General features: G+C 34.0%; 1 protein-coding gene across 6 annotated transcripts in view; it reads left to right on the top strand.

The window, feature by feature from the left end:
* Nucleotides 1-11895, top strand: part of LMO3 (LIM domain only 3) — a 62561-nt gene extending 50666 nt beyond the window's left edge. For all 6 annotated transcript variants that reach the window (XM_050749507.1, XM_050749501.1, XM_050749505.1 and 3 more), the window contains 2 exons: nt 326-451; nt 8953-11895. In XM_050749507.1, the coding sequence (XP_050605464.1) occupies nt 326-451; nt 8953-9058 (232 nt within the window). In that variant the 3' untranslated portion in view covers nt 9059-11895. The remainder of the gene's footprint in view (nt 1-325; nt 452-8952) is intronic.
* The last annotated feature ends 1371 nt before the right edge of the window (nt 11896-13266 follow it).

Here is a 13266-nt window from a genome sequence, read left to right as displayed (position 1 = left end):
ATATTTTCTGTATACTCTAACCCAGAGAAGATTTTTGCTATGAATTCACCCCCATTGACTTCTGTTGATGTGTAGTTATGTAAGCTTCCTAATGTATTTGTCTTTTCCTTTTCTTCTCAAACAAGATGTGATTTTCATCAAGGAAGGTCAACGGAGAATATATTGCAGAAGAATATTTATGCATACACCTAGGATAAAACCCACTTGTGTACATCATAAGGCATTGTGTATTGATAGCTTTACAGGGTATATTAGCATCATCTCTCTTCACAATCTCAGATTTCTCTGTAAGAGTTTCTAAAAAAAAAAATGTTTCTTATTCTAGGCTCTTCGGTGTAACGGGAAACTGTGCTGCCTGTAGTAAGCTCATCCCTGCCTTTGAGATGGTGATGCGTGCCAAGGATAATGTTTACCACCTGGACTGCTTTGCATGTCAGCTTTGTAATCAGAGGTAAGCAGATCTCTTTTTGGTCTCTAAAAAATGGTAAGCCTCTCTGTGCTGACTATTGATATAATAGGTGGAAATTATATTCATACATTTAAAGCAATTAATCTCAGCATTTTTCTGTTCTGCAAACTTTAATCCTATGCCAGAAACAAACCACTAAGGAGAAGAAAGGCTTTAGGACTTACTTCTACCTGAAAGAAAAACATCATATAAGAGCACATAACAGAAAATGGAAACACTTCTGTAAACTTTGACTTCTTTTACTCATTCCTTTCTTTTATTATTTTCCTGTCTTTTAAAACGTACTTTTAAATATCTCCTTTTTTGTACGACTTATGTGAGCAAATAAATTGTCAGTGAAGCAAATATACAGGAATTTGTTGCAGGTATTTTGTATTCTTCTTATTTTTTATATTTTAATTTCCTTATCTCTTGTGTTTTTGTTTTTGTTTTTTTAACACAAGGTCTGGTTCTGTTACCCAGCCTGGAGTGCAGTGGCGCTAACATGGGTCATGCAGCCTCAATTTCTGTGCTCAAGCAATCCTCCTGCTTCAGCCTCCCAAGTAGCTGGGAGTACAGGTGTGCACTACCATGCCTGGCTAATTTTTTTTTTTTTTTCATTTTGTATAGAGATGGAGTCTCACTATGTTACCCAGGCTGGTCTCAAACTCCTGACCTCAAGCAGTCCTCCCACCTCAGCCTCCCAAAGTGTGGGGATTATAGGCATGAGCCTCCACCCCCACCCACTGTAGATGTTTACCTTAAATTTTAACCCTGTGCTATATGTACTTTTGCAGTTATTTCAGTTATCTTTGAGAATCAGGCCAGATATAGCCAATAATTAAACAATTATCATCATTGGAGAGGAGCATTTGAAAAAGTGTTGAACAGGGAATCTGGAGACCTAAATTCTAATATGGGCTCTGCCACTAATAAGCTGTGTGGTCTTAAACCAAAACTTTCCCTCTCTGGACCTCAGGTTTTTCATGTGTAACATATGAAGCCGATTTAGTTCATCTCAGAGAATTCTTTCAGCTCGAAAGTATTATCACTTAATTCCATTTTTTTCTTATTGAAAGTTATATTTTTTTATTTCTGTGAAAACTATATACTACTGGCACCTATTTTATGTGACAAATGGAGAGGATTTTAGAATATTAAAATATACATATTAAAAATACAACATTTCAAAAATTAGGACACTTGATAGGTTTTAATGAAAATGAATTCACTGAGTTTCTGTGAGAACACCTGAATGGAGTATAGAATCGATAAGTATTAGTTGCATCAAGTTCTCAGTTACTGTAATTTACTCTGAAAGGCACTATTTGATGCAGAATCTTCTCATGAGACCCTGTAGAACAGTAGAAAGAATGTGACATTTACAGTGAGAACGGGATTCACATTTCAGCACCGCCATATATTAGCGAATGTATTAGCTGTGTGATCTTGAGTATGTTACTTAATCTCTCTGAATGTGATTCCCACACCCATAAAATAGAAACACTAATACCTCTCTTGCAGAGTTTGAAACTTAAATGAAATAACTTATATTAAATGTCAGGAACACAACAGGCTCTCAGAAGTTCGTTATTTTTGTAATTTACCAAGTAATATTCTGCTACCTTGACTTTCCCACAAGACATTATATCACAATAGTGCTTCTTGCTAAATGTAGATATTCAGATTGCATAAAAAACAAATGCTCATATCTCTATCTGGTTAAATTCATGGGAGCATAATTTATTAAATAAGGTGTATAACAGTTTGAAGGCATATGCTGTACATTGCTAAATGATCTCCAGGAAAGTTATACCAATTACCCTCCTAGCAGAAATCTATAAAACTACGCATTCCCTCACATTCACTCGAGGAATTATGTTTTTTAAAAAAAAATCCTTGCCACCTTGAGTGATGATTTCTAACTATAATTTCTAATTGGCATTTATTTGATTCCTGGTGGTCCTTTGGTATTCCTTCTTTTAAAGAAGTAGGCAGTTTATGTCCTTTGTCCATTTTTTTCTATTAAGTAGGCTTACCTTTTTTATCCATGTTCTACATAGAAAATAAAAACATCATTCAAGTGCTAAACCCAGCCTAAATTCTATTATGATGCAAAGTAATTGTAGGTTGTTAATGCTATTTACAAATCATATATCAATTTTATTTCACCATTGAAATAAAAAGTTGCATTCACGATTAAGTCTGTCTCCTCAGGAGAACTCAGTCAAGTAAGACAAACACTCCTAAATTTTGACTCTAAAACTGTTCACATTCTTATTGCTGCAAAATACTATTCTGGTATCATTATTAAAGTACCTAATATATTTCTGTGTTCGCTTCATTTATTACATGCCATAATGGGACTGCATATCTTTAGTGCTGGTTATGCACAATTAGCACTTAGTTATTGTCGTGTCACTTCAGCCCTTACAAGACAAACTTCTTTAATGCAAGAAGTCAGCTAATCTTCATCAGTCAAGCAAAGCAGATAAATTTTGTTACCCAGGATACAGAAGGCTTTAATAGAGGAGATTCTCCTTTTACTCTGAAGTTTGCTTCAGTCCCCTCTAGGAAACCCATATCCCACTTCCAGTAGCCAAATTGTTGTCACAATATTGCACTTTTTCAAGTGAAACACAAGGCAAATAGGTAATTCATAGGCATTTTCCCTTAAGCAAACTTTATTGACTTCTGAAGTTGTGGAATTACACAGGTTTGTGAATTGTATTCAGCAGTCATTTCATCTTAACTTTTAAATCAAAGTATCATTAAGATCCAAAGCATTTCAAAAAGTAACAGTAATAATAACCTTTCAGGATTGATTGTTCCTTATATATAGATCTCCTCTGCCCCTTTTAGAGGAGTATAGCTAAAATGTGAATCCTGCATTACAATTCTGCTAGTTTCTCTATTTTAAAAGGTACCGCAGGAGGGTTATTTAAGCTTGTTTTATGGTATCTTGAATCTCATTCAGAATTGGAAGATTCTATATAACTGGTTAATTTCTTAAAGGTGAATCAGTCCCTTAGAAAACTCAGTAAAACTAAATGATAGTTTTGTAAGAAAAGGGAAAAAAAAAAAAAAAAAAAAAAAAAAAGCTTGTGATGAGATTTTCCCAAATAAGTAAAATTATGTAACAATTAATTTTCTTTTTTTTCAGAATAAAGCACTGTGCTAGACTCTGTGGAAGCTGAGGTTGATAAAATCTAGTTTATTTCTTAGAGGTGTCCAGAGCTATGGGAGACACAGGACATCAAAGAGTCACAGAAGAGTGTAATCGATGCTAAATAGATCTATACTGAAGGAAGAGAGAGCCATCCTTCTTGAAGTGTTAGGGAAGCATCAAAAGCCTGGTGTGCTGAGTCTTAACAAAAAGAACTCCCTAGAACTGGTTGACTTATAGGAAGTGTGTCTGCTGGGGGTTGGGGAAGATGAGGGAGCCAGGGAGCAGTGAGGAAAGGAATTTTCAGCAAATTGAGCAACGTGCAAAGGCATGCAGATGTGAAAGCATTTGACGGGTTTAGGAAATGAAAAGCAGCTCAGTATGTTCAGAGATTAGAGAAGCGGTTTGGTAGGCATATGGAGGAGTAGAAAGAGAGCAAGCACCTAGAGGAAATGAAATTGTAAACTTAGTCTTTGAAAAGCCATTAAATAAAAGTCAAAATGAATACAAATTTAAACTAGTCATCTCAAATACATTTGTTATTTAAAGCTATTGGTTTCTGGAATAAATCTACCTTAACCAATTTTTATTGACCACACACCTTAAGTGGTAGTACAGTTTATGATGGTTCTGCAAAGGGTTCAAAAGAAATATAACTCGTCGTCGTTTCCCGCAGAACTGCTGACTATAATGGGAAACCAGTTACACTTTCATGAGAAATTGTGAAACACCAAAATAAACAGTACACCAATAAATAAGTGCTTTGGGAGAGAGCAGAATAAGCAAATTTACATGGTCAGAGGATGTTGATGGAGCGAATGGGAACTCAAGGATTGTTAGAATTTAAGTAGACAGAAAAAGGGGAGAAATATTTATTGCTGGGGAACACCTTAAGTAAAGGTGAAAAGATTATCATTACCAAATAGTAATGATAGCGAATTCTGATAAAGTATTAGTCAAACACCCAACACTGTTCTGAGAATTTTACATGTACTCACTCATTTAATACTCAAAATATCCCATAAATAGGTAGTTATTAGCTTCATTTGACAGATGAGGAAAGTAAAGTATAATAAATGTAAGTAACTTGCCCAAGATTACAGTAAGAAGAAAATGGTAGACTCAAGATTTAAACCCAAGGAATCTGGTCTCCCTCTCTGGAGTCAGGTTCATTTCAACAGAGGTATTTTATTGTCTAAGAGCATATAAATGTGAATCGATATAGTGGAGTTAAAGTAAGGTAAACTTTGAATAATGTATAGCAAGATTTGGGGTGCGGGCAGTGTAATTTGATACAGTAAGGGTTGTTAGCGGTGAGATGTAGAATGACAACCGGATTGTCAGTGGGAAAGACAGTAAATTTGTTCACAGGTGTATAGTGGTGGAATAGAGTACACAACCCAGAACTCTTACTGAAAACAGTATAGTATAGAAATCTCTAACTTACAGTTAACTGAAGATGTGGAATAGGAAAGTATAGACACTAGAAATATGGATTGGATCTCCCTTGTTATCTAAGTGTTGTGAGATAGAAATTAATCATAATTGTCAGTCACTAACTTTAGGAAAAGAAGATGGCTAGGCTAACATTTTTATTTCTTAAAAGGGATGTTACCAGTGGAGGCTTCTTAGCATAGGCTTTTGATAACCTGCTTAAAATTAAGCACTATATTTTATAAGGATGATTTACTAGTTGTGCTTGTTTCATATACTTCTCAAGTCTCTAAGACTATATGAAGAAGCACTCAAAAATATCTAGAAATTAAATCTAATATTAATTCCAAAACATCAGAATCAGATGGTTTAATAATCCGATTGGCCATCTTCTTATTCCTTACCATAATTTTTTTTAAATGAGGGTAAAACTAATTGAACTGAGCATACTACAAGTAATTAGGGTCAGATTACAAGAAGGATTATGTTTATTTTTAGTAATTGTAGCCTGTTAATATACTTGCGGTATCCTCTGGCTATCACTCCTTTCATAATGCTTTTTTTTTTTTTTCCTGCAAATGCTGAATCTCATAAGAAGTTGGTTAAATAACACTGGAAATTAGCATTTCTTACAAAATCACAGTTACAGATTAATGTGTTAAGTACGTACTCTGTATTGCTGTCTCTCAAATTTCTTTATATGTATATATGAAGCATTTTTTAAAGAGGGTATCAACCTTAATTGCATACCAATCATAATCTGCTCTTAACCACAGCTTTCAAGGCCGTTTTGTTTGAGTCACATGTGCAAATGTGACATCCCTCATCCATGTTCTGTTTCATCTTGACCTTTAAGTATAAATTGAAATGCGTATAAAATGCACTTTATCCAGTTGATAGCGTATTAGTAATAAAATGTGTCAGGTAAGGATATTTTAGAAAAGTTCTCTGTCCCTCTCTCTCTCTCTCCCCTCCTCTGTTGCTGTATATATACCTCCTAATTGAATAGTAGGCACACTTTTTTAAAGTTACGCAAAAGAGAGGCTGAGGCAGGAGAATGGCGTGAACTCGGGAGGCGGAGCTTGCAGTGAGCCGAGGTTGCGCCACTGCACTCCAGTCTGGGCGACAGAGCAGGACTCCGTCTAAAAAAAAGAAAAAAGAAAAAAAAAAAAAGAAAAGTTATGCAAAAGAATAATAGTCCTACAAAGAACCCAGCTACACCCTGTATTGCCGTTTAATCTTCACATTATTCTTGTAGCCTGCATGCTTTACTGCCCTCAGGTATAAGCTTGAGTCTTGAATCCAAAAAGACGTGGGTTATTTTCCTTCCCTTATTACATACGTTCTAACTAGAGAATCTTGGGCAGGGTTTTTAAATTCTGGAATGGAATCTTAGGTTTTTCTTCTGTAAAAAGCCATGATAATGCTTACTTTCTAGGTTGGATGTAGGGAATAAATGTGATCATGAACATACATGCTTAGCATTTAGCATATGGTAAGTATTAAAAGGTGGCTATTTTACCTATAGTCCAAACACTGAGGTAAGATTTTAGATATTTCATTTCTACTTCTTGCCACAAGCCTACAAAGGCGACTGATGTCACAGGTATTAAAAACCAAAGTTTTAGTTTCAATTATCGAAAGTCGGAAGGTAGAGTTTGGACCCTACTGGTTGCACTATACCTCTCCGCCGTTCCGACACTTTTCATTTGAACCTCTCTATAATCTAGTTACGGGGCTCTTTTTCTCTTACACATGGGGAACTGAGCCAGGGATGGTCTGAACTGTACCCAGGTCTTGCAACGGGTAGGTGATAGAGGCAGGATTCAAGACAGATCCCCAGGCTCTTGGTTTTGTGTTTTCTCACTATAATTACCTTGAATTTATTATTCTACAAATACAAATTTTCTAAACGTGAAGGCCTCTAAAGGTACGAATGGCATGACATAACATGGGAACATGACAAAGAAAACGTTTTTATTTGATGGCTAGTAGAATTTTAGGGCTTACTAAAGAAGTAAAGCAAAATTTTAAACAATATGGAGTTAAAAGAGAGTATTTCCGGATTAAATGGTTTTTAGAAAAAATGATTTAGTAATATCAGCTGGAACACAAGAGTGTTTTATTGAATCTACTTGTTTTTGGTGACATTTTATTATTTGCATATTAGTCAAAATTAATTTCAACAGTAATATAAATTTATAACTTTGAACAGTAAACATATTCTACATGGCTATTTTATATAATTTCACATAAAAAATAAGCTATCAGTTTGACTACTTAGGTCTATTCAACAAGAGAAATACTTCCTTTTATTCAGCATATCCTAGTCATCAGGATATTGTCAAACCGGTTTGTACAAACATCATTATTGAAGGGCAACATTTAAAGGATACAGGTTACAACTAATACAAGGAAAATATACTTAAAGCCCCAACCTTGAATTATTTATTGTATCCAGTAGCTTTGACCACAAACAGCCCTAGGATTTCAAGATCAGTGCATAGTCTGTGCTTTCAATCAACACCATCAGCAGGCAGTAATCCTGGGGAAAAAAAGTAAATTCCACAAATAAACAGACCAATTTTCCTTTAAGAGGAAAGCTAATTCTTTTCAATCTACTTTTTTTTTTATTACACTATTTTCCCCTCTATCTACTTAGCTAGTATAAGGATAAATTTCCAAAGCTACCCGTTGGAAAAAAAAATAGGTTCACTGTTTGTCTAGCATTCCAATCTTTGCAAATGTAAATCAGTCCAACTGCTCCTCATTTAAACCTTCAACTTCACAAAACATTAAAGGGTGGTTTTCACTACACAATTTAATCTATCCACTAAGGTTTCTGCTGGAACATCATTTGAAATTGACTATCTGATAAAGAGAGACTACTATCAAAGGTCAGAGAGGTCAACTTGTATAATTACAAGTAGTTTTACTGGGTCAACTCTACCAGACACCACTGTTTGAAGGTTAAATTGTTACAATTAAATATATATACAGATCTCCCCAGAGTTACTTTATTGTTAAATGTACCGGAAACAGAAAAAGCATTTATTTCTGACCTTAATTGTGTCCAAAGTGTCACCATGGGGAAATCATACAAAAAGAACATTTATTAAAAACATTACAGGCTTGCACATTAAACAATGCTTTATAAAATAAAATGCATAATTAGCTATTGGAAACTCGTTTAATTTATCACATCAATATTAAGTAGTTCATTTAGGTTACTCCCTTTGGTTAAATTGGAAGTGCTCTAAGAAATGACATCTACTATTTCATGTTAGTGAACTTGCCACAAACAAAGGAATATGGCTCAGCATCAGAGTCTAATGCTAGAGCAACTCTCACTTCAGAATGATTACTTCTAGATTACTAAAATTTAATCACATTTTAATAACAGAGTAAAAGAAAGCTTTAAATGGGAAGCTTTAAAATGGGCTATTTTCTAATTGTTTGATTCATTTTAATGCCTTTTCTTTTTTTATTAAGTGCCTAAATGGCCAGAGATGAAATCATCCATAATTACTGCAGTGAAACATTATTACCATTCTTTCTTTTATTTTAATGGGTGTAAATACAGATCAGTTCCTTTTATTTTTTTTATTTCCAATGTGGAAAAAAAAAAAAAAAAAAAAGCAAGTCATCTTGGGTGCCCAAAGTGTATATCTCAATATCCTTACAATTTTTGCATGCAAAGGCAAGATTTCAAATGTGTGCAACATTTCATTAAATGAAGTAAATGGTAAATGGTTTAATTCTGATCATGAAGACAACTGTCTAAGCCAGTTTTTCAGATTCAGAGAATTACCATGTGAAACTATTATTAGGAAAATAAATCTTCATATTTATAGATCCAAATGAAATGGTCTTAACCACATTTTATTGTTTAAAATATTTTCAGATTTTGTGTTGGAGACAAATTTTTCCTAAAGAATAACATGATCCTTTGCCAGACGGACTACGAGGAAGGTTTAATGAAAGAAGGTTATGCACCCCAGGTTCGCTGATCTATCAACATCACCCCATTAAGAATACAAAGCACTACATTCTTTTATCTTTTTTGCTCCACATGTATATAAGAATCGACACAGGAACCTACTGAATAGCGTAGATATAGGAAGGCAGGATGGTTATATGGAATAAAAGGCGGACTGCATCTGTATGTAGTGAAATTGCCCCAGTTCAGAGTTGAATGTTTATTATTAAAGAAAAAAGTAATGTACATATTGCTGGATTTTTTTGCTTGCTATTCGTTTTTGTGTCACTTGGCATGAGATGTTTATTTTGGACTATTGTATATAATGTATTGTAATATTTGAAGCACAAATGTAATACAGTTTTATTGTGTTACCATTTGTGTTCCGTTTGCTTCTTTGTATTGTTGCATTTAGTACAATCAGTGTTTAAACTTACTGTATATTTATGCTTTCTGTATTTACCAGCTATTTTAAATGAGCTGTAACTTTCTAGTAAAGAATTGAAAAGCAAATCTCACTAATGATACACAGATAGATAAAGCAAGTCTATCAACATTAAAAATACTAAAAAATAAAGACACACACAGAGCATTTTAGTGACATCTGCTACTTATTGCCGCTATAAGTTAGAGTCTATCAGTGTTCTTGTTATAACCCCCTATTTTCAGGGGGTTAAAAATAAGCTTTAAAAAATACATAAAAATTTCATCTTAAAGCACTTTCATTTTATACCAACGTGAAAAGTGCCATTTTTAGAATAACTTTAAAGCTTAACAGGTTTCCTTTTAATATCCTTTTTTTGTGTGCTCTTTACCTACACAATGGCTTTGTTTTGCTTTTTCAGCCACACCCCTTATGTGAACTAGTGCCTTTGGGTATCATGTAAAATTTTTTCCAAAGGGTTACTTTAAAAATCTGTTACCACAATTATGAGATAATCTTTAAGCGATAAATTAAACTTGTTGTATAAATTCTGCCCAGATCTCTCCACAAGAGCTGAGGGTTTAATAACTTTATGGCTTAATAAATGTATGACACTGAAAAGATTTGAGTGTGAATCTACTGAAATCACTATAATGCACATTGAAGCTGTGATGGTATTTGAGTAGTGAGGTTACTTTTGATCAGAGCAACATAATGCTCATAGAATCTTCTAGAAGAAGAGAAACAAAGGGATTGATAAAATGCTGAGAGCTAGTGATTATATTTTTTTTGTATTTACCTGACATTTATTTTAATGTTCAAAAAGTAAACGCATTAAGTTTGATGTGTTTTACTCTCTCACTGTTTTAAGTAATTACCAACTCAGAATACATCACTCTTAGGCTGAAATTTGTCTTTCCATTTTTTAAGGTGAAATAGTACTACCTTACATGATAGCATACAAAGAAGAAAGCTCTAGAAACAGAAATTATGGAGAATGATTATTTAATTTACAATTAAGTAAATGAGAATATGATCCCCTCTTCTGGGCTGCCCACAAACTTGCTTCTTTGCTTTTGCTCCTTGTAATAGAACTACTTTTCAACGAATCTAATTCTACACGGCACCATTAACCATATTTTCACTACAGCAAACTTAGTGCTATGGGTTTGCTTTTTCTTTGTTTTTTCTCGATCACTTGTATAGGAAACAATATTTTCCAGTGTTATTTGCATATATATTTTGTCCTTACAATATATGCATTACAGATGAAAATTAAATGTTATACCTGGATTCTTGGGTTGGGGCCAAAATATTAAGCTGAAAATAATGCTGGTGTGGATTTGTTTTAAAACAAAGCTTTATTATGAACATGCATGTGAATCTGGATATTGCCTCTTATTTTTAAGAAAATGGTTCTGTGAAAAGTGAATGATATGTATTTTTACAAATGCTTCATGGTTAGGAATCTTCAAGTCCCATGTTCCCCAGATTTGAGATATACTAAAGAAAGAAATTCAAAAATAGCTATTTGGGGCCTACAAAAATAACTATTATTTTAGCCTTAGAGCCTTACACTTGTTTCATGAAGAGAAAGGACTTGCATAACCAAAATAAACAAAGACACATTAAAAATGTGTGGGGGAGAGAGAAGTGAAAAGTGGTTTTCTTAATGCAGCCCTGCTGGTCCCCATTAACAATTGCTTGAAATTCACGTGGATGTAAAATTATAATTGTCAGTATCTTATTCAGATGATCTTTTAAGGTTTAGCTGGTTTTGCTTTTGTTTATCTATATGTCAAAATACTTGTAAATTGGGAAAAAACTTCTCTCAGCTTCTTGAAGCTGTTCAACTATCCTTGCCATTGGAAGACCAAACAAGGTTTTCACTTTTTCTTTCACATAATATGCTGAGAAATATTTCTTATGCTTTTTACTACAAACAAAATTACTCACCTGGATTAAAGATTAAGGCCTTAATCTGTTTAGATTATCTTTAATCTCCATGAAATTGTGAAACAAGACAGGAATAATGTTTCAGCTATAGGCCGTTTTACAGCTAATTGCCCATAAATTGTAGCATTTATTGACCTGAAGTACTAAGCTAATTGTCTTGACTACTCAAAGCCCCTGAATTGTTGTCAACTTTCTCCTTTGTGTTGTGTAGCCCTAACGTCATTTAGCTTGTTGTCTGATGCCTCCAGTAGGACACCTTTGATGGAGCTTTGATTTCTGAGCAGCGAAAGCTCCCTTCCTAAGATGCATCTCGCATAGGCTGCCTATGATGAAGGACCGTGCACCTCCACTCCAACAGAGTGCTGAGTTTAAAGCTGACCTGTGTTTGTAATTTCACTTTCATCTTGCTTAATAAATATCTGCTGGATTCTTTCATTTCACTTTTTTACATTTGGATTTATGTTTTTAATAAAAGGGGTGTTATACTATTTGATTGCACTTAATCGGCAAAATTTAAGGTGATCTCTAGAAAGCATATGTTAAGTCCATGAAAAGAAAAAAAGGTGTGTGAGGACATTTACTTTCTAAAGCTAAGTCATAACAAACATAGACAAAGCACCCCAAATGTTTCTCTGAATGTTACGTTTAGGATCTCTGAGCTAGGTCGTTTCCTGCTGTTTATTTTTATGGGGAAAATAAAACTCTCAAACATGAAGGTAGCGATTGCTGGGTGTAATTTTGCGCATTTATACAAATTTTAAGTGATCTTTCTGAAAGCAACTCTGTTGCTGTTGTCAGATTAAATTTCAGATTTTCTATTCTGTATAATGAATTAAAACAGGAAACTCAATTCTACATTTTTGCAGAAGAGATGTTGCACCTTAACTGAAACAGGGCACTGAAAATTATATCTGTAGTAAAACATGCCATACAAAAGTGTTTTCCTTTCAACTATCACTTTAGGCAAACCACTCACTGAATCGTCACTTAAACAATTTCATAGAAATTATGTAGGCCAAACATGTTTAGTGTTCACTTCAGTAAGTTGCAAAAACAATCTGCATGTTTATTGTAATAGACCATTGGCACAAAATACAATTTTAGCAAAAGTCTTTTTGATCATTACTTTTTCTTAAAAACATTATTATAGATATTTTTAAGATGTGGTTTTAATGTAATTTAAGGTAATAGAAAGCAGAGATTTAATAGCCATTAGTTCAATTGACATTTATTGAGCACCTACTATGTGACAGGCCTCTTCTTGAGCATTCAGCCTCCCGTTGGGCAGACTTAGGGTTGGCCTATATCAAATAACTTTAACGTGTCTTTGCACTGGTTTGTGCTCATCTCAACCTGCTTATAATGAGCACACAAAAGCAAATAGCATCTTCTACCTATGCAGCATGTCATTGATATGAAAGCCCCAGAAAATATCTCAAGTAATCAATGTGTTCAGAGAATTATCTCACACAAATTACTCATTAACTCAATAGCACATAATAAAAAAGAACATCAATTAATTAATGAGTCACCCTCAGATTGCTATGATTACAATAGAGCTCTGTGGAAATAGCAGTTATAAATGAAGCTGCCTCTCTTTATTCATTGTTTGCAGTTGGTCCATTATTTGGCTGAAATCGGTGTCAAATTTAACACATGCCTGTAGGTAATTGTGTGATTAGTTTCATAAACGAAGATTTCAGAATGCCTAGGGTTTATAAGACTTTATCAACGGCCAGAAAAATAAAGAAAACTCTCATTTTTACTGGAGCTTCCTTTGAGGCCATGCTATTAGAAGGGTATTATCATTTGGAAAGGTATATTTTTACTTTTATCATCAAGCTGTAAGACTTCCATGT

This window comes from Macaca thibetana, chromosome 11 (genome assembly GCF_024542745.1).
Source record: "Macaca thibetana thibetana isolate TM-01 chromosome 11, ASM2454274v1, whole genome shotgun sequence".
Classification (NCBI taxonomy): Eukaryota; Metazoa; Chordata; class Mammalia; order Primates; family Cercopithecidae; genus Macaca; species Macaca thibetana.
The sequence above is the reverse complement of the archived record's forward strand: the minus strand, read 5'-3'. Positions and strand labels throughout refer to the sequence as shown.